At 35.8% G+C, this 24,823-nt stretch overlaps 1 protein-coding gene across 4 annotated transcripts; it reads left to right on the top strand.

The window, feature by feature from the left end:
* The first annotated feature begins 1,723 nt into the window (after positions 1-1,723).
* LOC149231179 (uncharacterized) lies at positions 1,724-3,546 on the top strand. 4 transcript variants are annotated; one of them, XM_089376214.1, is made up of 5 exons: positions 1,724-2,107; positions 2,282-2,371; positions 2,755-2,941; positions 3,043-3,140; positions 3,227-3,546. In XM_089376214.1, exons 1-5 carry the CDS (start codon positions 1,868-1,870, stop codon positions 3,305-3,307), a joined length of 696 nt encoding a protein of 231 aa, XP_089232340.1. In that variant the 5' UTR covers positions 1,724-1,867; the 3' UTR covers positions 3,308-3,546. The 4 variants fall into 4 exon arrangements, with proteins under 4 accessions (XP_089232340.1, XP_089232341.1, XP_089232342.1 ...); XM_089376215.1 differs by having other exon boundaries at positions 1,729-2,107; positions 3,062-3,096; positions 3,192-3,546; XM_089376216.1 differs by having other exon boundaries at positions 1,731-2,107; positions 3,062-3,140.
* Positions 3,547-24,823: the final 21,277 nt, after the last annotated feature.

The following is a 24,823-nucleotide window of genomic DNA, read 5'->3' as shown; positions in this document are numbered from 1 at the left end:
GTTAGTGATGGACTTGTTTTTATATTGCTTGTATCTTCCTGCATTATTGGTGTATGAGTGAGGCTTCCAAGATTTGAATAAGGGTGAGATTATTTGCAAATGGATTCCAAACACCAAAACTCGAGAGAAGCAGGTTGCTGACAAGACTTGCTTTCATATTGCTTGTATCCTCTTACGGTAAAGACGTATGACAAAAATTTAAACACTCATAAAACCTCTTACGGTAAAGACATATGACAAAAATTTAAACACTCATAAAACTTGCAAATATACCTTTGAAACACTCATCAATCATGTAATGAGATTTTAAATTAATTTAAATAGTTTGATTAGAACCGATTTATTAATTGATCATGGAATGAGATTTGATTTTAAATTAATTTAGGTAGTTTGATTAGAACTGATTTATTCGCTGGAGCTTTTGAGTGCGCACAACGTATTCGATAAAAAGAGCAAAGTAACACCTTGGAACGTTATAACGGTGATATACGTAGTAAGACTTTCGGTCATGGTGTGGGAATTTTTATTTCCTCTAATTTATTGAAAGAATTAATTTATTTATTACCTGCAACTTGCTGTAGGCTATGCCTTCAATCGACAATGGATACTTGCTTGGATATCTACAATATTATATCGTAGTCTAGATTTACAACGTTCGGTAGGGGAGAGGTGGAGAGGTAAGGTAAGAATTTCAAATGTGCAATATCTGTGAAATTTGATGGTTTCTGCAATATTTTAATGTTCGTTGTGATCATTTTCAAAAAGAAAGATGATTATGGTTTCTGCAATATTTTAATGTTCGTTGTGATCATTTTCAAAAAGAAAGTTGATTAGGAAGGAAATTACTTGACTATTTCAGTTTTGATCATTTTGACCAAGAATAAAAAATATTGATTAGCATGGAAATATTTTTGAAGATTTTATGGACAAATTAGCAGGATACCCCAATTTACCTATTAAATTCTATTCAGGTAGAAAGACATGTAGGTTGCTGTTAAATTAGAGATCAACCCCACCTTCACAAATTTTTAAATTATATATATGCAAACGAAATACTACAGAGCAATGAACGTACCGTCAGACGCCCAAGCTGACTGCCTATCTAAAATAATCCTTTTAATGCACAAAAATGGCAGCACATATTTAAACGAAGTGAAGTTGTTAATTCTCTCTTGGGCAGCCGCTGATATTTTAAACACAAGCCGATAACATGACAGGGGAGGACCGGGACCATCCTGGCAAGAGTTATATTGAGTTTGTTGGGTCAGTTAATGTCCACGGCTGTATATACTTATCATTGGATTTAAGTGAATAAATTATCAAATTGTGTGCAGTTTTTGTTCATTTATGGTCATCTAAAGTCGATTCTCTAAGCCATGCTAGTTAGAGCATCCAAAGTAACAACAAATAATTGTGAAGCTATAATTTCATTAATGTATGGAACAATATATGCCATTCATTAAATTGCTAAATGTAAAAATTTACATATATCTCTATATATTAATAGAATTATAAATTTATAATTATTAGTCCTTGCCATCTGGCATCCGGCAGGGACTATAGTGATCGATAGGACCCCCACTTAGCATTACTTGACCCCTGCGTTTCTTTGTTATATGGCGGTTAGAGAGGAGATATGCTAAGTTGCGTTTGCAGTCGTTCTTTGGCCATCGTGCGCCATCTTATTTGGCCTCTTCCCGAGGCGGAAGAGGCCGGACCATAGCTTAAAGGAATAAACCCGGTGCATTTTCGCGCTAACCGTCACGGTCTCTGGTTTTAATGCTAGCATTACTTCTGCCCGGTATGCGGTTTAGTAAAGCTCGGTGTTCCCTCTTGCAATGTTCTACATTGGCAGCTGGTGCATGCCATGATGCACCATGGTTCAACAGCTGTTAGCCTTCGTCGCACTTGTCAAAGCCCAAAGCCGTTGAGGCCTCTGCGATTGCTGATGAAGTTGCTGAACGGGAGGAACCCTTTGCGATTGCTGATGAAGTTGCTGAACGGGAGGAACGGGAGGCCTCTGCGATTTCTGATGAAGTTGCGAAAAGGGGGAGGGCTTCAAGTAATAGTTCCTCGAAACCATTTCCCAGATCTCCTAGCTCTTCAGGTAAGCTTTTGAACTGTGGCTTCGCCAGTCTCAGTACTCGCAAATTGCTTAGTTGCTGAATACATTGGGAAGAGATTTTTATTACTAGCCTGCTGAATCATACGAACCTGCTTTTAAATTTTATTTTATTGGCTTTAGGTTTCTGAGGTTTTGTCCTCGTTATCTTTGTTACAGATTCTGGGGACTGGGATGGATACGCAAGATACATTCCCATCTGTTCTGCTGTTTTTTGATCAACAGCGCTTCATATTCAATGCTGGAGAGGTGAGTTCAAGTTAAACTAAAATATCATAGCTTTACCAGGCCATAAAAAAATAGAGAGCTTTCCACACAGGACTGGAGTCCCCGATGGTGGGGATATCTGCTTTCGGTATAGCGTTAAAATTACCGATTGAATCCATGTCGCGAAGGCAATTCAAGCACTTTGAGGGTTTTGAAACTGTGACTACTGGTTGGTACTTGCAACTATTGATTCCTAGACAAAACAGGCCACTAGTCGCTTCCTTTTGAACTCAATGAATCGCTTACAGTCATAGGTTATGCGGCTTTTGGGTTAAAAGTATGGGTAATCGTGCTGGTATTTTCAATGTATTTGAACATAAAATCTGGTCAACATGTCTCTGAATGGACTATTTTTTTTGTATCAGGCGCTGCAACGCTTCTCTGCTGAACACAAATTCAAGCTATCAAGAGTGTCTTTTGTACAGTTGCTTTCTGCTGCTTGGGGTTTCTGTCTGGTACCGAGCTTAACGTTTCGCCTACGCTGCACAAGGATAGTTCGAGGGACTTCTGATGTTGAAAGGAACACTATGTTCCAAGGGCCACTTCCGGAACGTAAACCCTCATCAGCATAATCCCAAATTTTGTAAAGCTTTGCCTCTTATTTCTAAAAGGCTTTAGTTTTTTAAATTGTTTCTTTCTTTTCCTTATTGAAGATTGTTCGCTGTCACATAGGTGGGCTACTCAAAGAGGAAACCCTCCCAACTCATGTAAAAGCTCCTCCTTTGGCAGCGTTCCAATGGTGTATAAGATGGTATTCTGAATTTTCAAAACGTTTTTCTGATTTTGTGCTGTTTTGTGGCAGCGATTGCTATCTGAACTGGCTGTTTTGAACTTCAGAGTGCATTGCATAGAATTGGTGCGGAAAAAGCTGAATGCAGTCTAAGGGAGTTGCCAGATAACATTTTTGTGTTTGGATGAAAACATAAGCATGTTAATGGAAGCATTTTGTTGACAAGAAGTCAGGCTTCCTCTTTAGTTGTAGGCTCAGATGAACTCTATCCATTGGCCATAATTTTAGTTGACACTTTTTCGGTGTCTTTTGTACAGTTGCTTTTGAGAGTAATTGCTTATTTATATATTGGCAAATGTTTAAGCGAAACTGTTGGTGTCAAAATCTGTAATGCAGGAGCAATATCTAGACAAGCTATTTTTTAATCCTTTGTTCCAATATTTCTGTGTATGCGTATCTTTCAAATCTCATATATTGAATGGTTCTATCTTGGGCTGTTCTTAGGCCGAATAATCAGTGACACTCTTATTGTTACTGACAATTTTGTAATTTTAGTTGACACTTTTTCGGTGTCTTTTGTACAGTTGCTTTTGAGAGTAATTGCTTATTTATATATTGGCAAATGTTTAAGCGAAACTGTTGGTGTCAAAATCTGTAATGCAGGAGCAATATCTAGACAAGCTATTTTTTAATCCTTTGTTCCAATACTTCTGTGTATGCGTATCTTTCAAATCTCATATATTGAATGGTTCTATCTTGGGCTGTTCTTAGGCCGAATAATCAGTGACACTCTTATTATTACTGACAATTTTTGTTTGTTCTAGTTTTAGGGATTTGGCATTTTGCATGTTTTCAGGGAAGCATGCGGTTTTCAAGAAGCACATATTAATTCTTAATGTTCAATCTGAGATGCAACTATCTTGGTCGAGAATACTTGTGACTTTATGAAAAAGCAAATTCATGCTCCAAGCTCGTCTTAGTCATCTCTTGTCATGACATGGCACAGTACATTGTTGCTGGGCAACTCTTTAATGCAGTGGAACTAACTTGTAAAAGTAACTTGGCAGGGACTTGCTGCGATGCAGCTTCCCTTGTTTATAGAGTAGTCTGCAAAAAAGAGGAACTGCCAAAAAGAGGAATTGAATTGACAATCAAAAGTGGCCAGAATCTAAGTAATTTTTTTTTTCAAAAACTCTTAAAAACACAATATTTAAATCATATTTTTAATAATGATAATAAATTCAATGCCATCAAAAACTTCCAAAACACCTAAAATTATAAAATTTATTCATAACTAAAACCCAAACCAATTAGATAATGTATCTGATAGGGTTGCAACCCCTAACTAGGCCAGCCGTACGCCTACACTAAGGACTACATTGAAAATTGTTACGCAAATAGGGTTGCAACCCCTAACTAGGCCAGACGTACGCCTACACTAAGGACTACATTGAAAATTGTTACGCAAATAGTAGGCACGTGTTGCTTATTCCTCACAACACTCTCACAAATATTAGGGGAAGTGGACACTGGGGGTATGCCTACCACCCATTCTCTGCCATAGTGGCTGCCAAACCGAAAAGTCGCGACGGCTGACAGAATACTGACTAAAACCAGATCATCTCAGAAATCGCACCTCAAATCCACTGGTAGGTATTGTTCTTAACTTTATATTTGTGAAACAAAATCATAGGTAGGGATCAAGGCTTACGGGCAAAGGCCAGGGCAGTCGGGAGGTAAAAACATCCTGTGACGGCACAGCACTGGGCGTCCGACTCCTGAGTGTGATGTTGTGACCGTCCCGGCCATGGACGCCCGTATCGCTTTCTCCCCACAACGTTTCGGTGACGCCATCGTGCTCTTTTCCCGCCGCTAATATCGGATTATGGATACCACCTGCGCACGAATATCGCTGTAAGGCCGTCATGCCAAGACCGGGCGCACCCGCACAGAACGCGACAAGTCACCCCACGTACCATCATATGACGGGTGGCCGTGGTCCCAAAAACTCTTTACTAAATTTTAAACAAAATTCATCAAAAAAAACCCTTGCATGAGATGGAAAAAACTACGGCATGATATGGAGATGGCGCAGAGTTTGGTGAAACGAGGAAGACATGGTGTGACTATGTTTTAGGGTGCACACCTCTGAGCTTGTGTGCACGTCGAGGACATGGCGTAATGTATGAATGGTATGATTGTGCGAAAGGGACAGTTGCAACGGGCAGTTCTCTTGTAACGAGAGTTGCACTAATTCTTTGTAAACTCCTGGTGTAAGTTTCTGGGTGTTAGGCTGAATTGGGCCAGCCACATATAAATCTACTTGTGTTCATGTGATGTCATGAGCACTTAGCATTGGGTTAAAAAAAAGAAAAAGACTTAATTGAATGATGTAAGTGTATGTATATTTCTTTTTTCTAAATAAGGAAAGTTTAGACTTAAATATGAATTTTTTAGTGCTCTCTTTCTCAGTGAGCGTTTATTGAAAAATTAAAAACATGGCAAAATATTTAATATATGTAATTTTTATTAAATAGAATTTCAAAAAATGACTAATTTATCTAGTACTTGATTATCACAAATCCTAAAAGCGAATCCCACAAACAGAATAAAGACTTTTGACCAAATATACAAATAGGGTCAAGCCCCTAAAAAAGGACAAAAAAATGCGAAAACGACCCTCATATCTCCAATCCCAAAACCGAATCCCACAAACAGAATAAAGATATTTAACCAAATATACAAACATGGTCAAGCCCCTACTGCACAAAAAAGACAAGAACTTGCGAACTAACTACCCTCATATCTCCAATTGTCAATTTCTCAAGAAAGTGCCATTGGAAGGACATGGTAATATATCTTACAAGGGATCCCAATGCACCCTTCTTTTATTAACATATTGACTGCAACATTATGTTCTTTATATATGTGGGAGACAGAGATCCTAGGAAAAGATGAAATCAGAGTCCTAATCCTTATCATCGAGTGTGAAAGGGTTGGAACATGCAGGGTGGATCGCTAATTCACCCACTCAACGATCAGCATAGAATCTCCAAGCACATCAATCTCGGCAATTTCCAGCCACTTGGGACCATAGAGGATACTCCAAAATGCTAGTAACTATGCTTTTGTATTAGAACTATTTCTACTACAAAATTTAAACTTACAGAAATCATCAGGCCTCATCACAATCAACATCCCGCCACCATATCTCCTTGAAGATGACGCCCCATCAAATAAGCTCATTGGTAACATGTTCCATATATTCTTCATAATTATGCATCTTCTTGGTTCCTTATCAATGAGAGGGCCCTTCTCTAAAAAGAATGTTGAGGTCTTAATGCTAGTGACCCTCATGTCCTGCTCCTTCTGGTTAAAAATAGTAACATCTCTCGCTCTTCAAATTCTCCATATTATATAAAAATGAAGAGATCTATATTCCTTGTGCTCCATCAACCACGTTGGTGAGAAATCACCCACCAGGGACTGATTCGACGTTGCATATATATGGATAATGTCTAGGACCTCCCACACAACAAAAACAAAAGAGGACTTAAGAAAATGGTGGTTTATGTCTTCCAAATATACTAGACATGAAGTGCATCTTCCGAGCCCTACAAATTCTCTCTTAAGTAGATTTTTCCATATGAGGATTTTATCATGGACCCCCGACCAACATAAAAATTTCAACTTTAGTGGGATGTCACAATTCTGTGATACTTGAAACCAACTAGTCTGGGGATGAAACGATTGCTCATGCGATAGGTATGAGTATATTTCTTTGATTATAAGTTGTCCTTTGACCATATTTCCATTCCAAGTTAACTCATATTCCTCCTCTACTAAAGTAATACCAATAAACTTAAGGAGAAGAATGTATTTTTTCCATTCGTCATCTAACTCACTAGAAAGACCTATGTCCCTTGCCCCTCTCGAACAATTGAGCTATAAATCAGGGCCTCTTTGTTGTAGAATGTAATTAGGTTTGGTCTTTGTAATGACCTATAATTATTGTAAATGATGTAATGAAGAAAATAATTTATTATTGGCTTGCTTCATAGGTTTCATTAGAAAGGATGTTAGGTCCCTATACTACTAGTGTAACCCCTTATTGTTCTAGTGCAAACCCCTTATTGTATTATTGTACCCATACAGTTCCCATGTTGTTATTATTATGCTCCATAGAAGCCAACTATTGTTATTGTTGTGCCCCTACAATATTATTGTTATGTAGGCTCTTATTGTATTCAGACCCCTTACACTCCCATATATAGAAAGGAGGTCTTGTCAATTGTATCATCGAATAATTGTTCATTTGTGTAATGTAAAGGAGGTTTCCCACTCGAAGAGGTTGATTTTGAAGTCACTGATCTATATTTTCTATCTTTTTGTGAGCTGGTTTCATAACATTTAGTATCAGAGCTTTGGATTCAGGGTTTCGTTGCTCCAAATAGGTCAATGTAGGATTTTTGCTATAATGTTTTCTCTGCAAAGTTTCAGAAGCTAAAAAAGAAAAAACCCATTTGAGCCGAAATTTCTCTAAACCTCGAGTCCTAAGTTAAGGTCTTGTGTCGCTATATTTTCGAAGACATGATCTGAGAAAGTTAGGATTTTTTGCAAGCTCCAGAATTCCATCTCAAATATGTCATCGTGGAATTTTCGCTATAATTGTTTTTCTACGAAGGTTAAGACTCTAAAATTAAAATCCTTTTGAGCCAAAATTGTGGTGAAGCTCAGGCCCGAATTTCAGAACTTATTTCTCTACATTCTTAGAGATATGGTCCAAGACATTTAAGGTTTTTGTAGGCTCCCGAATTACATCCCAAACATGTGACCTTGGGCAAATTGCCATAACTTTCTCTCTGAGCATCAAATTGAAATTTCATAAGAAGTTACAAAAAGAGGACATACAATAATTTTCTGTGTACTGTTTTCAGGTCCTAAGGTCAAAACAATGACACATGGCACTTCGTACAAGTTCTCTATACTAAAAAGGTATATAATCATGTCATCTTGGGATATTGGGCATAACTCTTTCTTGGAGAATCCCATTTAGATTAGACTGGTGGCATTAGAAAGAGGACACAGAGGGCTAACACAGATCGCAATTTCATACCTTGGAGATACAAAATTTAGGAGATACAACAGATTCGAGATCGAGTTGCTAAAAGCTTGAAAATGAATGACTCAAATAAAGAAAATAGAAACACGTAGTAAGCAAAATTCAAGGGATGATTTGAAGAATGTCATTGAAGATATGATCAATAAGATAGATGGTATAGAAGAAAAATTGAATGGAAACCTAGAAGATTTGAAGAAAGACATGGAAGGTTTGAAGGAAAGTGGGACAAAGTCACTACAAAAAAGGCTTCCTAATGTCGAAAAGGTAGTAGAGGAAACTCATGATGAGAACAAAAGAAATGTTAGTCATGATTTCATAGACTCTAACGTTGGATTGAAGACCCGCTATATTCCAAATATAGATATGAGGAAATATGATGGCAAGGATTCGGTAACTTGGATACTAGAGATGGAGCAATATTTTTATCTACATGATGTGCAACTTCCACAAAGGGTACTTATTACATCTTTATATGTTGGCATTATGATGCATATATTGTCCTTGATGGCAAGTAACTTGTAACATAACAAGTATATGCTAACTAGATGAATCTACATGTCATATCAGAGGTGGCAGAATGATGGAACAGAGATATCAAAAGTGACAAAATGATGGAACAGAAAGATGGTGAAAGATTTACGAATCAGAATCAGAAGCTTGATATAAGAAATTAGGTGTTGTCCTTGATGGTAACGTACCTGATGAGTTTTCATTGATGACAACCTATTTGATGAATGAGCCGCTTGATAAAGGTATAAATTGGATGTGACAAAATGCATGGTAGTTGTGTTTACAGAGGTGATAAAATGCAAGGTAGTTCAGAGGAATTAGTTGAGAAGTGATGTATGATGGCAACTCACATTATAACATGTCAATTCAGAGGTAACAGAGTAATGGCACAGAAGAAAAAGATTGAAGAAAAAGAATGTTTTAAGTTGTATATGTTGCTTAACCTCATCTAATTAGCATATACACGTGGGTACACATAATAAAAAGAGCATATATATATGCACACATTTTCACATAAGAAAAAGTGCATATGGGATGGAAAATTAAGGTTAAAGAATGACAGGGGTTCCTACCATTGTATTGGCCCACAGTAATGAGAACGATAAAGAATATTGATCTAGTCAAGGAATACAATCGGCATAACTATGGTTTTGACTTGAGGTATTGAAAAATGATAAAACTATATCAGGAGGTGAAGATTAAAGTGTGAGAGTGTGTAAGAAATGAAATGTTATGAAGAGTTAGATCAAAATCAAATATGCATGTTATGGGTTTTTTATGTTTTGTTTGATCTGAACTAAGTATGCACCTGAGTGTTTGATGATGAATGAGATATAATGATGGATCAAGATCATGAGACCTGAATTGACTTATCATTGTATGGTATGATAATGGATAGTCTAGATCTAATTGCTAATGCATTTTTTATCGTTTAAATGCTATAATATGAGTATTTCTGAAGTCTTGAAAACTTGCAAAATTATAATTCATTATTTACAGATCTATACACAGGTTCGACTCAGTGAAGGCACGTATACACGCAGTTTCGACACTTCCAATTAGCGTATGTAGAGGAGGGGCTTGTTGTTTAGAAATGACAGATCTATTTGAATAGTGCTATTGTTTTACTATTGTTTGTCAATGATGTCTTCATTAGATCTGAAGTAAAACTAATTGTATAAGGAGATTGAGTCTGACTTACTGATTGATTGAGTAAGAAGGGTGATCTTTGCTACTATCTGTTTAAAGCTCTATAATATGACAATAGATCTTCATAATGTCTTTGGTTTGTACATTTTTTGGTTCAGAAGTTTTATGATTCTGTATATTTAGAGGTATATGCAGGTTGGGTTAGAGAAAGTAATGTATACACACAGGGTGTCCTCATTGAAGTAGCGTATACATTTTGACATATTATTTTTGAGGTTGCAGTTGGTTCTGGTTGATCATGTAGTGTTCCAAGATCAGTTATGTGTACTCGTTATAGTGATCTAACTATTCGAGTTGATAGGTTTATTTTTTATTAAGTGTCGCTTAATTGGGTTTTCAATGAATAGTTGATTCAGTTGTATCAGATTTGATGATTGGGTGATTCAGTTGTGTCAGAGGTTTTAGTGATTTTTTGATTCAGTTGTGTCAGAATTTTCAATGATTGGTTGATTTAGAAAGTGATGATTAAGCTTCAGTTAGGTCAGAGATTGATGATTGGGTTTCAGCGATTGATTGATTTAGATGTATCAATGATGGATGAATATGTTATAGTGATGATTTACAGTTTTGAGTTTTGATATTGCGCTTAATTGTTGATAATGGGTCCAGTATGAAAATTTTATGAAATGTGGCCCACAAGTTATGATGTGTTGAACCAGGTGGATCGAGTCTAAAAATTTGATGAAACATGGTCCATGGAAGATTCTGAGGGTTGGTGCCTTTAGTGAGGAAGTAAAGGCTTCCTGCCAGTAGTAGTTGTTGATTAGATCAGGGGGTTGTAGGTTGCTTCTAGTAGCAGCTGGATAACACGTGAAGGTTGTAGCCTTCTGTAGGTCATTGCCTACATAGTGGTAAACATATTAGCTAGTATAAGAGCTAGGGGGTTGTAGCTCCCTTTCAGTAGAAGCTGGAGAATGAGAGAAGGTTATAACCTTATGTATGTGGGTTCCTGCATACTGGTATGAGTCGATGCCAGTACAAAATTGTAAACTGTATTTTCTTTATATTAAAAAGAAGACAGAGACGACAACAATAGGTGGTTTTCTCCCGCATTAGGTTTCCACATTAAATCTTCATGTTTATGTGTGTTGCTTATGTGTGATGGTTTATTTTGTTATTAGAGAACATGGTTATTGTTTATCTAATGTTTAATAAAGTACTAATGGACTGGATGAAGACAAACATAAGATGAATTAATTAAATCATAATTTCACTGGATATAGGCTAATTGTCTGAAGAAAGGTCATGTATACACACATGTTACTTTTAGTAAAGTCACGTATAAAAATCTGAATATGAAATTTAAAAATCTATTGACTTGGAAATACTGATACCCCCCCCCCCTCTGAGTATTTTTCCCAACAATTGGTATCAGAGCGGGTCCTTTGGCAGAAGCTTTATCTCTTGAAGAAGATCCCTTGTAACAATGGGAAAGAAGAAAAAGAGGAAATCACCTCAAAAGAAGAAGAAATCTCAAAGGAATAGTGACAACAAGAAAGACAATCAGTTACTAGGTGGAAGCAATTATTTAGATTCAGAATCACCTTAGATTGAAGATGAACAAGAAAAACAATTATCAGGTACTAATTTTTGGTCCTCTGGTGATACATTTATCTATTCATGCAATATTGAAGATAATGAATGTGCCAGTGAAAAAATTGAATTTTCTCTTATGGGTGAAATTGAAAGAAATCTAATAGAGGAAAAAGTTAAAAGTCTCATAGATAGAATTACAGATCAACAAGATTTATTTGACAAAAGGGAGTGTACGTACAAAGAAGAGGTTACTAGGTTAAAAACTCAATTGGAGGATGGAAACAAAATAAGGAAGCAGTATAAGGAAAAGGAAGATCAATGTCAAAGGTTACAGGATGAAGTGACATGATTAAGAAGTGAAGTGAATGAAAAGGATACAAGAACCAAGGAACTTAAAGAAAGAACTAGTTACTGTGAAGGTCTTCAACCTAAGTTCGTCTCTCTAAAAGAAGATATTGAAAAAACAAACAAGCAGAATGAAGAACTACTTCAAGCATTTGAAGAACAAGAAAATGAGATTCTCAACTTAAAACAACATGTGGAAGAAGGAAGAAAAGTTGAAGAAATCATGAAGAGGCAGTATCTGGAAAAGGAAGAGCAATATCAGGTTGAGGTAAATATGCTAAAAGGTAAATTAGAAGAAAAGGATAAATTTTACGATTTCAAGATAGTACTAAGATTTTGGATAATATTCTTAGTAGTCAAAGGTCTCCTTCCATCAAATCTAGTCTTGGTTTTCATGAAATTGTTAAAGGTGAATCTAGCTCACAAAATGAGGCAAGGAATTCTAATGCAATATCTGAAATGCTCTACAAGAAGATAGGAGGGCAACCCCATCAACAACCAAGGAAAGAAAGTCTTCAAAGAAAATCATTTACTCCAAACTATGGAAGTGTTAATCGATTCTTTCCTCTGATGAATAATGTTGAATGTTCTATCTATCATAATTTTGGACATGTTGTAGCTATGTGTCGAAGTAGAATGTTTCAAGCTAATAACAGTCTCATAGAAAGATCATCAGCTTCTAGGTACTTTAGGGGATATTGCTTTTCTTGCAATATGTTTGGTCATAGAGCCATTGATTTCTATAGAAGGAATATGAAACATATAAGTTGTTATGATTGTAACAAGTTTGGGAATATAGAGAAAGGATGCACGAACAAGTTTATGGATCGCCAAAAACAATATGGTAAGCAAACAAATAACCACATTTATATTAGAAAATCTGAAAAATATGAATTCACCAAGAATCAAGAAAAGGAGATTAGATAAGATGTGATCTTGTTATCTGCTCATTCGAAAACAAGAATGATAGTGGATGTGCTCATCACATTACTAGAGACAAGAGAAAAAAATGGAGTCTCTAATGAAGAACCATCATGGTAATGATATTCTTGGAACTGACGTTTCAGTAAATGTTCTAGGACCATGTACTATCAAAACAGACTCAAGAGGAACTGGAATTATGAAATTTCAGTTTTCCAATTTTGATAAGCATATATTATGAAGACAAGTAGCATATATGCATGATTTTGAAACTACACAATCTCGTATATGTTGGTTTGATGAAGAAGTAGTGGGACAAACTCAGAAAAAGGGTCTGATATGGTTCAGACAATTATCAATTATCTTTTCTGGTTTTTATGGTTGATGATTACAGTCTGTGGATGTTATTTAGAAGTTATTTTTACCCTGATAAGTTTTTGATGGCTTCATGTATAACTAGTTGATGATGATGCCTTGATGATTCATACTAATATATGCAATGATTAGATCTGATAGTGAACAGTTGGCACAAGTTCAGGGGGAGAATATGCTATGCTTATAATAATTCATTGTTGGCATTATGTTTAGAAGTCTTTGGTACATAATGATTCCTATCATTGGTGAGGATGCTTATGTTGTTGAAGTGTTTAAATGATGCATCATGCGATGTTACAGTTTTGATGCTTTTGATCAGATTTGTGGATGACTCTTTTGATGATGCATATAGTTATGTTTCTTACATAGTGATCTTCATAAGTTCAAGGAGAAGAATAAATATTAAGTACACATCTTCATTATTTAATGATGTTAAGTGTCACTCATGTTGTTGCCATCATGCCTTCAAGGATGCATAAATTTCATATGGTGTACTTATGGATGGGGATTGCACTTGATGGTATCAAGAAAGTTTGACAAAATCATTGTGAGCTCATGGTTTTAATTTCAGAAGCTAGATACATATTTCTATCCCTATGTTAGATACATGGACAATTACTTAAGTTTCATATTGGTAAATATTGTTGGTTTTCCAAGAGAATGGTGTTATTGCAAGTTTCATGAAGACATAGCTATTTGAAGACATGGCTAATTGGAGACATGGCTTAACTAGTCACATAATGATGATGACTTCTTGCTTTATGATGATAGGTTTAATACTCACATATGTTGATTATCATGATTGATTCTTATCAGATGTGGGATGTTAGAAGCTCCCTAGTGATGTGTTGTAAAGGCTACAACCACCCTCCAAAATTTTGGCCCGCACCAATTTCGGAACCTCCCATGAAGAGTTTCACTTGATGATTGCACACACTCAGGTTCACTCCATGAGTTCGTGTGAGTCTTTAAATTTTCCTTGAATGTTTATTGCACTCAAGTCTCTACATGTTGATGTCTGAGTCATGCTTATGACCATTTTCTGGTTATGCTCAAGGTCTTTGCTACGTATGTGTCTGTTGTGTTTGCCATGAAGGCATTTGTTGCACTCACACACGGAGTCATATTCATTGTGTTAGTGTCAGTATTTGCAGCCTTCCTATAGTGATCAAACATGCTCTTACAAAGTGATTTTAAGGTGTTGAGGTCAAATTTTGTCATTTCAGTGAGTCTTCAAGCAAAATTTGGTCACTAGGTATTAGCTCTAGGGTTTGCATTTACTCCTGTTAAAGTTGTCCAAATGTCGGTCCATGTCACCATTCAACTAAGTGTACCATCATTCATAGGCTTTTCATCATCATTTCAAGTTCTAATGGGTCATTTTACGCCTTGTTCATGCTTCAGTTGTGCCTAGGTAAGGTTCATTTCCCTCTCCTAGGGTTTTGAAGGTAACGCCTCTTGGATGGTCAAATCATCAGCAAAACTCTTATCCTGATGTTCATACACCTTCCCCTATCATTGATGTACCTTATTAAAGATTTCCCATAATTGATATCCCTCAAATTCCTCATTTTCGCACAAACCCTAGTTTCTTGCTAGAATTTGACAATTTTCTAGGCTAGGCCTATGTTTTTCCCTTTTCGACCCCTTTCCCTCACTCAAATCTTTGAAATTCCACTTTCCCCTACTTCTGAACATCCATCCCTACTCCCCAAAATTTTCTCAAGAATTTAGAAGCCCCTTATCCCCTTCATTTCTACAAATCCCCTGTTCCACACATAGGGATAGGTTTTACTCCAATGATGTTTCTGAGCAAGAAAAGATGAATTTGGGAAAAATGAGAAAGGTTTTTGTCCACAATAGGCATAGGAAGAAAAAACTCCTTATTTTTTTACACATGTGTCATGGTTTTATAGAAATGTCAAAAATACAGTTGCCTTAGGAGAATTGATGCACCTCTGAAGTGACCTTGGGAAAATCAAGATTTCTCCTAGCTTGGTTGGCCAAATAACTCGTTTGATGAATCAAATGATAACTAGACACAAAACTATGTCAAGTTATTGGCGTTCTTGTGGAAAATATCCCATAATTCTATGGTTTAATCCTTAGTAGAGATTGGTCTGAAAAGATTCATGGCTATTTCACAACAGACTAGTTCCATATGTGGCTACCTTATAACGACAAGCCAAATCAAATCAAGGTCGACTATGAGAAACATCAAAAGTATATCGTCATAAAACTGGAGGGAGAAATTGAGCTTGTTGCATACAGTAACAATATCATTGGAAATTATTCAGTTGAGTCATTCCTAAGCAATTCTAATGTGAATACTTCACCCTTTTTGGAAAATTTTGTTACATCACAAGTCGAAAACTATTCTCAAGCCGATTCTTCTAAATGTATCAATTTTGTACATTAACATGTGGTTGAGTCTTTATTTTGGAAACTATATTTTGATGGATATAAATCTAACGATGGACCTAGAGTAGGTTGCATATTGGTTAGCCTCGAAGGGGAAAAAACTATGTTGGCATGCAGAGTTGAATTTGAATGCACAAATAACACTATTGAATATGAAGCATTAGTTCAAGGGTTGTACAAAGCCATCGGCCTTGAAATCAAATATCTTCAATTATTTGGAGATTCAGAAATTGTAATTAAACAAGTGAGGAATACTATACACTATCTCTTCGAACATTTGAAACATTATCAATCTCTAGTCCAAGACCTCACCTCTCATTTTACAGAATACAGCATTTCCTTGATTCCAAGACTTCAAAATGCAAGTGTCGATCTCTTAGCTAACATTGCATCCAAGCTCATTCCACTAGGAGATTATAGTCTTGATCACTTTTCTATAGAATTAATTTGTAGACCTTCTATTCCCGAGAACATCACCAATTGGAAATTTTTTATTAATGATTCAGATATCATAAATTTTCTAACATCTGATGGCTCTTATGATGATCATACAATAGATGAAGATTAGCATGACAACCATCTTAAATAGGAAACAATAACAAATTCCATACTTAAATCTGTGGTTAAGCTGGAAGATTTATATGATCTTAAGGACAGATTCAAGAAACCTACTAACTCAAAGCTTCAAAGTTCAACTTTTAGTATTGAATTAGTTAATCTTGGAACTAACCTTAAACCTAAAAATATTAATCTTGGACTTGATCTTACATTTGATGAAAAACTATCCTTTATTCATTTGTAAAAGAAATACAAAAATATTTTTGCTTGGAACTATGAAGATATTAAGACATATGATACTTCTATCATTCAACAAACCATTCCTATGATATCTGATGAAAAGGCTGTATAACAAAAGTTGAGAAAGAATCACCTAGATTGAGAAAATCAGATCAAATCTGAATTGAATAAGCTTCTCAAAGCCAAAATAATTTTCCTATCAGGCATTCAAGGTGGGTTTCTAACCTTGTTCCAGTCAGGAAAAAGAATGGTGATATTTGAATATGTATAGAATTTTACAATCTCAACAAAGCTTGTCAGAAGGACATCTTTCCATTACCTCCTATGGAATAGATACTGCAATTAGTTTCAAGATCAGAACTAATGTCTTTTCTGGATAGATTTTTAGGTTATAATCAAATTCACATACATTTAGATGATCGGCTAAAGACCACATTTCGATACAAATGGGGAACATATGATTATCAAAAGATGTCATTTGGATTAATTAATGATGGTGCAACATTTCAGAGAGCCATGGATATATCTTTCAAAGGTTTGGTGAATAAATCAATGGTAATTTATTTAGATGACATAATTGTGTATTCAAAAAAGTGCAGTAATCATTTAAAGGATTTGAAACAAATCTTTGAGTGTTTTTAGAGATATGGAATTTCTCTAAATCCCAAGAAATATTTCTTTGCTTTGAGTGAAGCAAAACTTCTTCGATTTATTGTATCTAAAGATGGCATTCACATTGATCCTGATAGGATAAAAGAAATTTTTGAAATCTCTTTGCCTCATAATAAAAAATCTATGCAATGTTTCCTAGGTCAGATAAATTTTGTCAAGAGATTTGTCCCTAACTTTTCACAAATTGTTTTACCCCTCAAATCTATGATTAAGAAAAAATTTGTTTTTAAATGGGGAAATACAGAGCATGAAGCTTTTAATCTCATCAAACAAGCAATCATAAATGCTCCCTCTTTAGCAACTTCGTTTTTTTCTAATCATTTCATTTTATATATCTTTTCTTCTGAGATATCATATGCAGCTATATTGACACAAGTCAATGATGACAAAATCGAAGCACCAATTTCCTTCTTTAGTTCCAATTTGGAGGGGGATGAATTAAATTATTCAAATTTTGAAAAGAAAGATTTTGTTGTTTCCAAATCAATAAAACATTTCAGACTCTTTCTTCTCAAAGCTCACACTGAGGTAGTAGTTCCATTATCAACAGTGATAAATTTACTAATGCAAAGAGAAGTAGGTGATAAAAGAGAAAATTGGATAACATCACTCCAAGAATATGACATTGAGATCAGACTAGCTAAAATTCTTAAAGGTCAAGGTTTTTGCAAAATGCTAGCAGGAACATGCAACTTACCAACACTACAAGATTCAGGGGATGATATACAAATATGTGAGGTAAGACTCAATGATATTGAATCTAAATATGTTGATATCATCTTCTATTTGAAAAATGGGTATGCCCTTTGTTAGCCTCCTATTGCAATAGGTGTTCATATTTCATAATTGACAGTTGAAAGTGCCACATATGTCATCCTTTCATGCTGCAAGGTTCCATATTTCCAAAAAGAGGCCAAAAAAGAGGCCATGAAAGTGTGCTAGTCTATATGCCACTGTTGTATTCCAATTTTGATGAGTCATTCCATTTTTGAAGAATTTTCAGTTAAGGGAAGGCCAAACAGCTTAATCTTGGCCTCTCTGGGTTTCAATTTCTTGTTTTAGAATATAGAGAATGAATATCTGTCCAAACTGTTTAATCTTGGCAGATTTGTAGATAAGTAGAGAAAAAATGGTGCTGAACAGCTTAATCTGAGCCCCTGGATTCAATAAGGATTGATTTAGATAGGAGGATAGCAAAAAGAAAAGTTGAAAAGCTGGGTTTGCTAGTTCAAGTGCACCCAAACCAAAAAGAAGAAAAAATGCTAGGTAAGTAGGCTGAGTAGGTAGCCTTGTGGTGGCAGAATGATGGATTGTGATCCATTTTATATTTTCAAGTGTTATATCTACTCAATCACAATTGCAAGGAAAATTCCATTTAGAGCAGCTCAAGCGAGGCATGTCTAATTCCCCCTTCATCCTATTCCCCAAATCATTCACTAACTTCCCCAAAGAGGTCAAGATCTGCTTGATATCTCTTTAATTCATTATGTTTCATATCATTTCCCTTAGTAAAGATCTGCTTTACTTAAGGAGTGTTCATATGTCCTCTACAAAGTTCTATCTCCCCTTTTAAGCCTAAGATCTCTAAACTTAGCGCTTTCTTATCATTCTCATATTAATTTCTAACTATACTATGTAACTCCCTATCTATTTCCCTTTCCCCTACTAAAAAATGCTAAATAGCTCCCCTATGTACATATTCCCTCCCTCTGGTTGAAAAATAACCATAAGCATGCTTGGGAATTGCTAAGTTTATCTGAAACATAGCAAGAACCCTCATTTGCCCCTTTGTTCCTCTCAAATCCCTTTCCAAATGCATTTAGGACTCATTCCTCTACATAAAGTCCCTTCCATAGTGTAAAAAACCTCCATTTACTTTGATTTTACCTTTTTCAAGGCCTAAATCCTTCTTTTCATGCTTTTGGACCCCTTCCGTAGCATTAGAATCCCTTCAAACACCATTAAAAATCCCTCAAAAGCATTTAAAATCACTTTTTGATCCTCATATGCCCCTCCCGATGTACAAAATCATCCTTTTTACCCCTCCGATCTCATCAAAACCCTTTTTCTTTTATAAAGTCATGCCTCCGATGCGATATCACTGTCGGAGGTCGTGGCGACTAAAGTGATGGATTTATTTTTTGTGACTGATGGTTCGCTGATTGCCGATTGCGATATCGCTAATTGGCAATCGGCATATCGCATATATCGTGCCATACTATATACGCCCCCGCCCCGATCGCTGATGCTCCGATTCATCCGGAGCCATTGATCGGGCCCTCAGATCAACGGCCCCGATGATATCGCAGTGCCGCCGTATATGGCTCCGACTGGCCGGAGCCGAAGTAATATAAAGCGCATCATATTAAAATTTCAGGTCTGAAAAGGGACTGGCACTGTGCGCTCCAATATTCCGGAGCCGAAAAGTTATAAAGAACAGTTGAAAGGGTTTTCGGGTCCGATGACCCGTTTTCATTGTAAATCCGCCGATAAGGGTTCGCCGATGGGCTGGATCCAAAATAATAAAAAGTGAGCCTATAGCATTTCGGGTCCACAGGGATATCGCATGTCGGAGGCATTGTGGTTTGGAAGTCTGCCATTCACCGATCGCCGATTGTGCGCCAGCCGTTGGATCGGTTCGCGTCGGATCCAACGGCTAGGATCTAATCTTATGAACAGTGTTCCGCTTGTGCCCAATTTTGATGGTTTTTTACGTTTAAAGGCATTTTTGCCTGTTTTAAAGGAAAAAGGGCCATTTTCATTGTTTTATATGCGGCGCCCATGCCCGCAATAGATGCAAAAGAAACAAGGCATCCCTCCGCCATTTTCAATCGCTCCAAGCCCGAAATTCTTCCAAAACACATAATTTGTCCTCGGCATGCCTCTAGAGATCCACTATTCCACTAGTTTTTCAAATTTATCAGTTTAAAGGAAAGAAAGAGCCCAGATTCATGTGGCAAAGTGTATCAGGAAGCGACAAAGAGTATCAGATGAAGATATCAATAGAAGACTTAAACAACAACACAGGTGGGCAATAAAGGCCTACAACAAAGTCAAAGGAACAGTCCTGAGCCATAAAGGCTCACCAACTCATATTTTTGGCCTTTAAAAGCCACTTAAGGCAGCAGAACTACTTGAAGGCGTAGGCAAAAGGATTCAAAGCCTGGTTTTGCAGAAACATTGTATAAAGCCACATTTGAGAGCAGCGCTGCAATTCCCAAGGCACAGTTATGGCTAAAAAGCCAGTGCATTACAGCAAAGGACCCCTATTAACTCAGTTTTGAGGCGGTTGCCTCCAGCGCACTGCTTATTAGATTTGTTTCATGTTTTTTGCACATGAAGTTAGCTTACTCACATTTATTTCCCTTAGATCTGTTTGAGATCTGTTCTTTAGATATTTTTGAGATATTTTTCCCTCAGATCTTCTAAGAGATCTAGTTTGTACATATTTTTCTATATAAACCACCCTCTGATATTAAAAAAGGGTTGGTTGGTTGATTTGCTCCAAGAGATACTCGCACTGTATATTTAAGAGCTTCTATAATTAAAGACTGCTGAAAAGCTTGGAGAATGGACTGTTCGTTGTGTTCTTAATGGCTGAAGAGTGAACTATAGAATTCTTTTGCTGCTACATGGCCCAATAAGTGTTTTGGACCTCTATTTACACTTCATATATGCTTATATCATACATATATCACCACCTAAGTTATAGAAAGAAAGATTAGCTTAGAATTTGTTTGGCTGCACTCTATGCTCAGTTTCTGTGACTTCTATATGTTTTCTTTTGATTTAGGCATGAATATGAATTCCTCATTGCTCATATTTGCTCTATTTCATTCATGTGTAATTGTTATTTAGGAATTCTTGACTGCTCGTAGATACAGTTTACTCACCTTCCCTCTGTTAAGCTGGATGAGAGATTCTTAGTTGCCTTTCATTCCTTAGCCTTCGTTCCATCTTTAATCTAGCTTGAATGTTGTTTCATGTGTAGCTATCTTGCTCTATATTCCTCTTGTGACCAAGAAAACACACCAGCAACCCTACTCCAGGACTCCATGCCCAATGGTTTGAACCTCTCACACTATGCACGCCTGCCTACTTGAAAACATCAATCATCCCACCAAAACTTAAACAAAACCCAAAGAAGTCCATAACTAGCCTAAAATCATCCTAAACAAAGCTAAATCATAAAGAGAGAGCCCTCTCTGATTGAAGGTTGGCTAGGACCTGCAGTCCAAAGATTGGTTTGTGGTTACCTCGGTCATATCCCTTAAGGAGCTTAGGGACAACCTGAGAGTTAACACCCTTATGCAAATCAGTTACAAAAGAAAAATGGATTTGATGACAAAAGCTAAGCAATATGAAATCATTGATGATGTTTTGTTTAGAAAGAATTATGATTATGTTTTACTTAGATGCCTTGAAAGACCTGAGGCATAAAAGGTTTTGCAGGAACTCCATGATGGGCCAGCTGGTGGACATTTTGGAGGAGATACAACAACACATAATATCCTACATGCTGGCTATTATTAGTGAACCTTATTCAAAGATGCACATGAATATGTAAGGAAATGTAAAAATTTTCAAGCAGTTGCTGGAAGACAGAAGAAACTCGCATTACCATCACAACCAGTCAATATTAAACAACCATTTGAACAACGGGGACTCAACATAATAGGTAAGATCATTCCTCACTCTTCAAAGTAGCACAGATATATCCTTACAACAATCGATTACTTCACTAAATGGGTTGAATAAATTCTACTTAAGGTAGTCAATTCTGAAAACATCATTGAATTTATTGACCAATTTATTATTACTAGATTTGGTCTATTAACTACCCTCTTGTTCAAAAATGCATCTTATTTCATAGGCAATGCTATGACTGATTTTTCTCTTAAAAGAGGTTTCAAACTTAAATATTCTACTAACTATTATCCTCAGGGAAATGGTTTTGCTGGATCTACAAATAAAAACCTCATAAGGATCATGACATGAACTTTGATCAAAGTCAAAAAAACTACCATAAATCTTTAACATTTGCTCTTTGGGCAGATCGAATAAGAGATAATGCCTCAATATGAACTTCTCCTTTTAATTTGGTCTATGGGAAAGAGGTTGCTCTTCCTACAAATGTAGTTATTCCCTCTTTAGCCCTGGTTCAATTTATTGAAGAAACTCCTTCCTCTTCTATGCAATTAAGGCAATCATAAATCCTCAGTCTCGAAAAAGAAAGAGACAGCTAAAATCATATATGCACTTCATCAAGAGTTAGTCAAATCTTCATTTGATGCAAATTCTGTAAGTCCTAAATCCTTTCAACTTGGAGACCTTATATTGAAGTGGGATAAAGCACATGAGGAAAAAGGTAAACATACCAAATTCCAAAGAATGTGGCTTGGCCCATTTCAGATTGTGGAACAAATCGGCCCATCAAACTTTTTATTACAAGGTTTATCAAGTAAGAGATATTATCTATGTGTTAATGGGCAAACTTTGAAGAAATATTTTTCATAGAAGATAACCGCTTCTATCCCTTGTACACTATTGCCTTTAATTTGTTCGAGGAAAATAAAAGTTAAATAGTATTTACTTTTAGCCTTTCAATGAAAATATCTTTTATATTTTAATTTTTCTCTTTTATAAGTAAATATTGTTGAGAAGATAATTTTCACATTTGATACATAAGCTAAGTTCTATTTCTCTGAAACTTGTTTTCTTTCCACCAAAATCCTTTGTCCTTTGTAAAACCTCAACTTTATAAAGAGACCTTTGTTGTACCACCAGTCAAGAAAAGTATTTTTAACAAAGCAAATACTCTCTGTAGATAAGCACCTTTAACTCTATAATTGTCATCCAGAAAATCTTAACGAGTCAATGATTCTCCCTATCTAGTAATTTTTTCCTTTTTTAGAGTGTAATTCTAAAATATACTTAAACTTAAAGGATAAGAGGTCTCACCAAGAGTCGACTTACCATGTTCACAGGGAAATAATAAACTGGCATTACCAATACTCATATCAAGACAATGTAATGGCTTGAGATTATTTTATTCAAAAGACAAGGGGTCTCATTATGAGCCAGCTTGTTCAATTGAGTTACAGACAGTGAATGGAATTGTTAATTTTAGCCACCAAACCAAGACAATGACCTTTAAGTAGGAAAAAATGAAATTTTTAAGAAAAAATAAACTATTTAGAAAATAAAGAGAAAAGAGTAAGTATATGAATCTGAATTTATCTCTAAAAATTGCACTCTTATCTGGATGGGATATTGAACCATTAATGGCTAATAGGTAACCCTGTCGAGGCTATGGATGCCTGCTGGGAGTATAGGCTCTACCTCTAACAAATGAGTACATCTAAAAGCTAATTTGCAAGAGCCCCGTGCTTTATCTTTAAGAACAAGTAAAGACTAATGTAGACAAAGGAATTTTCATTTTGAAGAGGATATAAAGTGGATGGTAATGAGGTGGATTTTGTTTTCTTATTCAGAGAAATGTTACTTATCCTAGATTTCATGTAATTACTATTTTTGAACTATCTTTATTTTGGAAGTTTTAGAAGTTTCAAAAGACAATTAGAGATAACTAGTTCTTCTAGTGAATCACCAATTGTTGTGTTGTTCAACAACCCCCCCATTTATTGATTTAATAGTTAATATTATATTAATAAATGGGGACCCTTTATAAAAAATCCTCCAAGAAAAACCAAGAAATTAAGTGCTTTCTTTTTAAATTTTGAGAAATAAATTAAGATATCAAATCAAATCCCTTTAAGACTAGCAATTCTTGCTTTTATCACATATCGTTGGACCAAGTGTGTCAAATGTTAATTAACAACCAAGATTCACAAATTGCGATGGAAGGGATCACCGTAATAAACATAAGATATTATTAAACTTTCCATTTCAAGCTAAGACTTAAAACATTTCTTGTGAAAATGAAGCGCATATCGCAATCGCATATCAACTTTCACAAAAGGCACAACTCACAAAGCCTGTCGTAGTATGCGAACTATGATATTGTGGTAGAGAAAGTCAATGCCTATCGCATCATGACACTTTACTTAAAAGCCGATCTTGTAAACAATAAAGGTTTGTGAACTGCGATAGAACCTGGACCCAATAAAAACAAATTTCATAAACTATAAGTTAAGTCTCACACTTAGTAAAAATACACTTTACACAATAATTATTCATTTAGGCATAGTGCACTCTAAACAATGAAAAGTATGTCAGTCACCTCGTGTCTCGTAGAATTCTAAACAACTTTGGAAAAGTGCACAACCAAAAATGTGGTATTGTGATAAACTTATCGCAATTGCATAATCGGTGTTTCACACTTTAAACTTGCCACCTTCAAGTTTCTTCCTTCCCATTTGCGATGTCGTAGTTTAAATGAGTAATAAAGCAAATGATAAAAGATCTTAGTCTGTATTTAATAATTTTAATGGCATTTATGTTAAATAGGGATCAATGTGATTTGATATCTTTTCATCTGCATTTTGAATAGAAGCTACTTTCTTATCACCTTCCAAGGTTAATGGTATCATTTAATTCTCACTGTCATTATCTCTATGTGTTTATCCGATAACCTCCATTGCTCCATTTCATGAAACCTCAGTACAAAACATCGTTAAAAATAATGGCGAAGAAAGGAAAGGTGACTGCATCTGAGAAATCGGACATGGTACAACTTTTATCCAATACCACATGTAGCAAGGATGGAGTAACTATGACATGGGAAGCCATGTATAACCTGTTAGAATAAGAGAAGCCCAGACCACTGGTACCA

Source organism: Pinus tabuliformis, chromosome J, assembly GCF_031772625.1.
Source record: "Pinus tabuliformis cultivar Carrire ecotype Pingquan chromosome J, CPIR1, whole genome shotgun sequence".
NCBI lineage: Eukaryota > Viridiplantae > Streptophyta > Pinopsida > Pinales > Pinaceae > Pinus > Pinus tabuliformis.
Note: the sequence above shows the minus strand (reverse complement) of the source record. Positions and strands in the feature narration are given on the sequence as shown.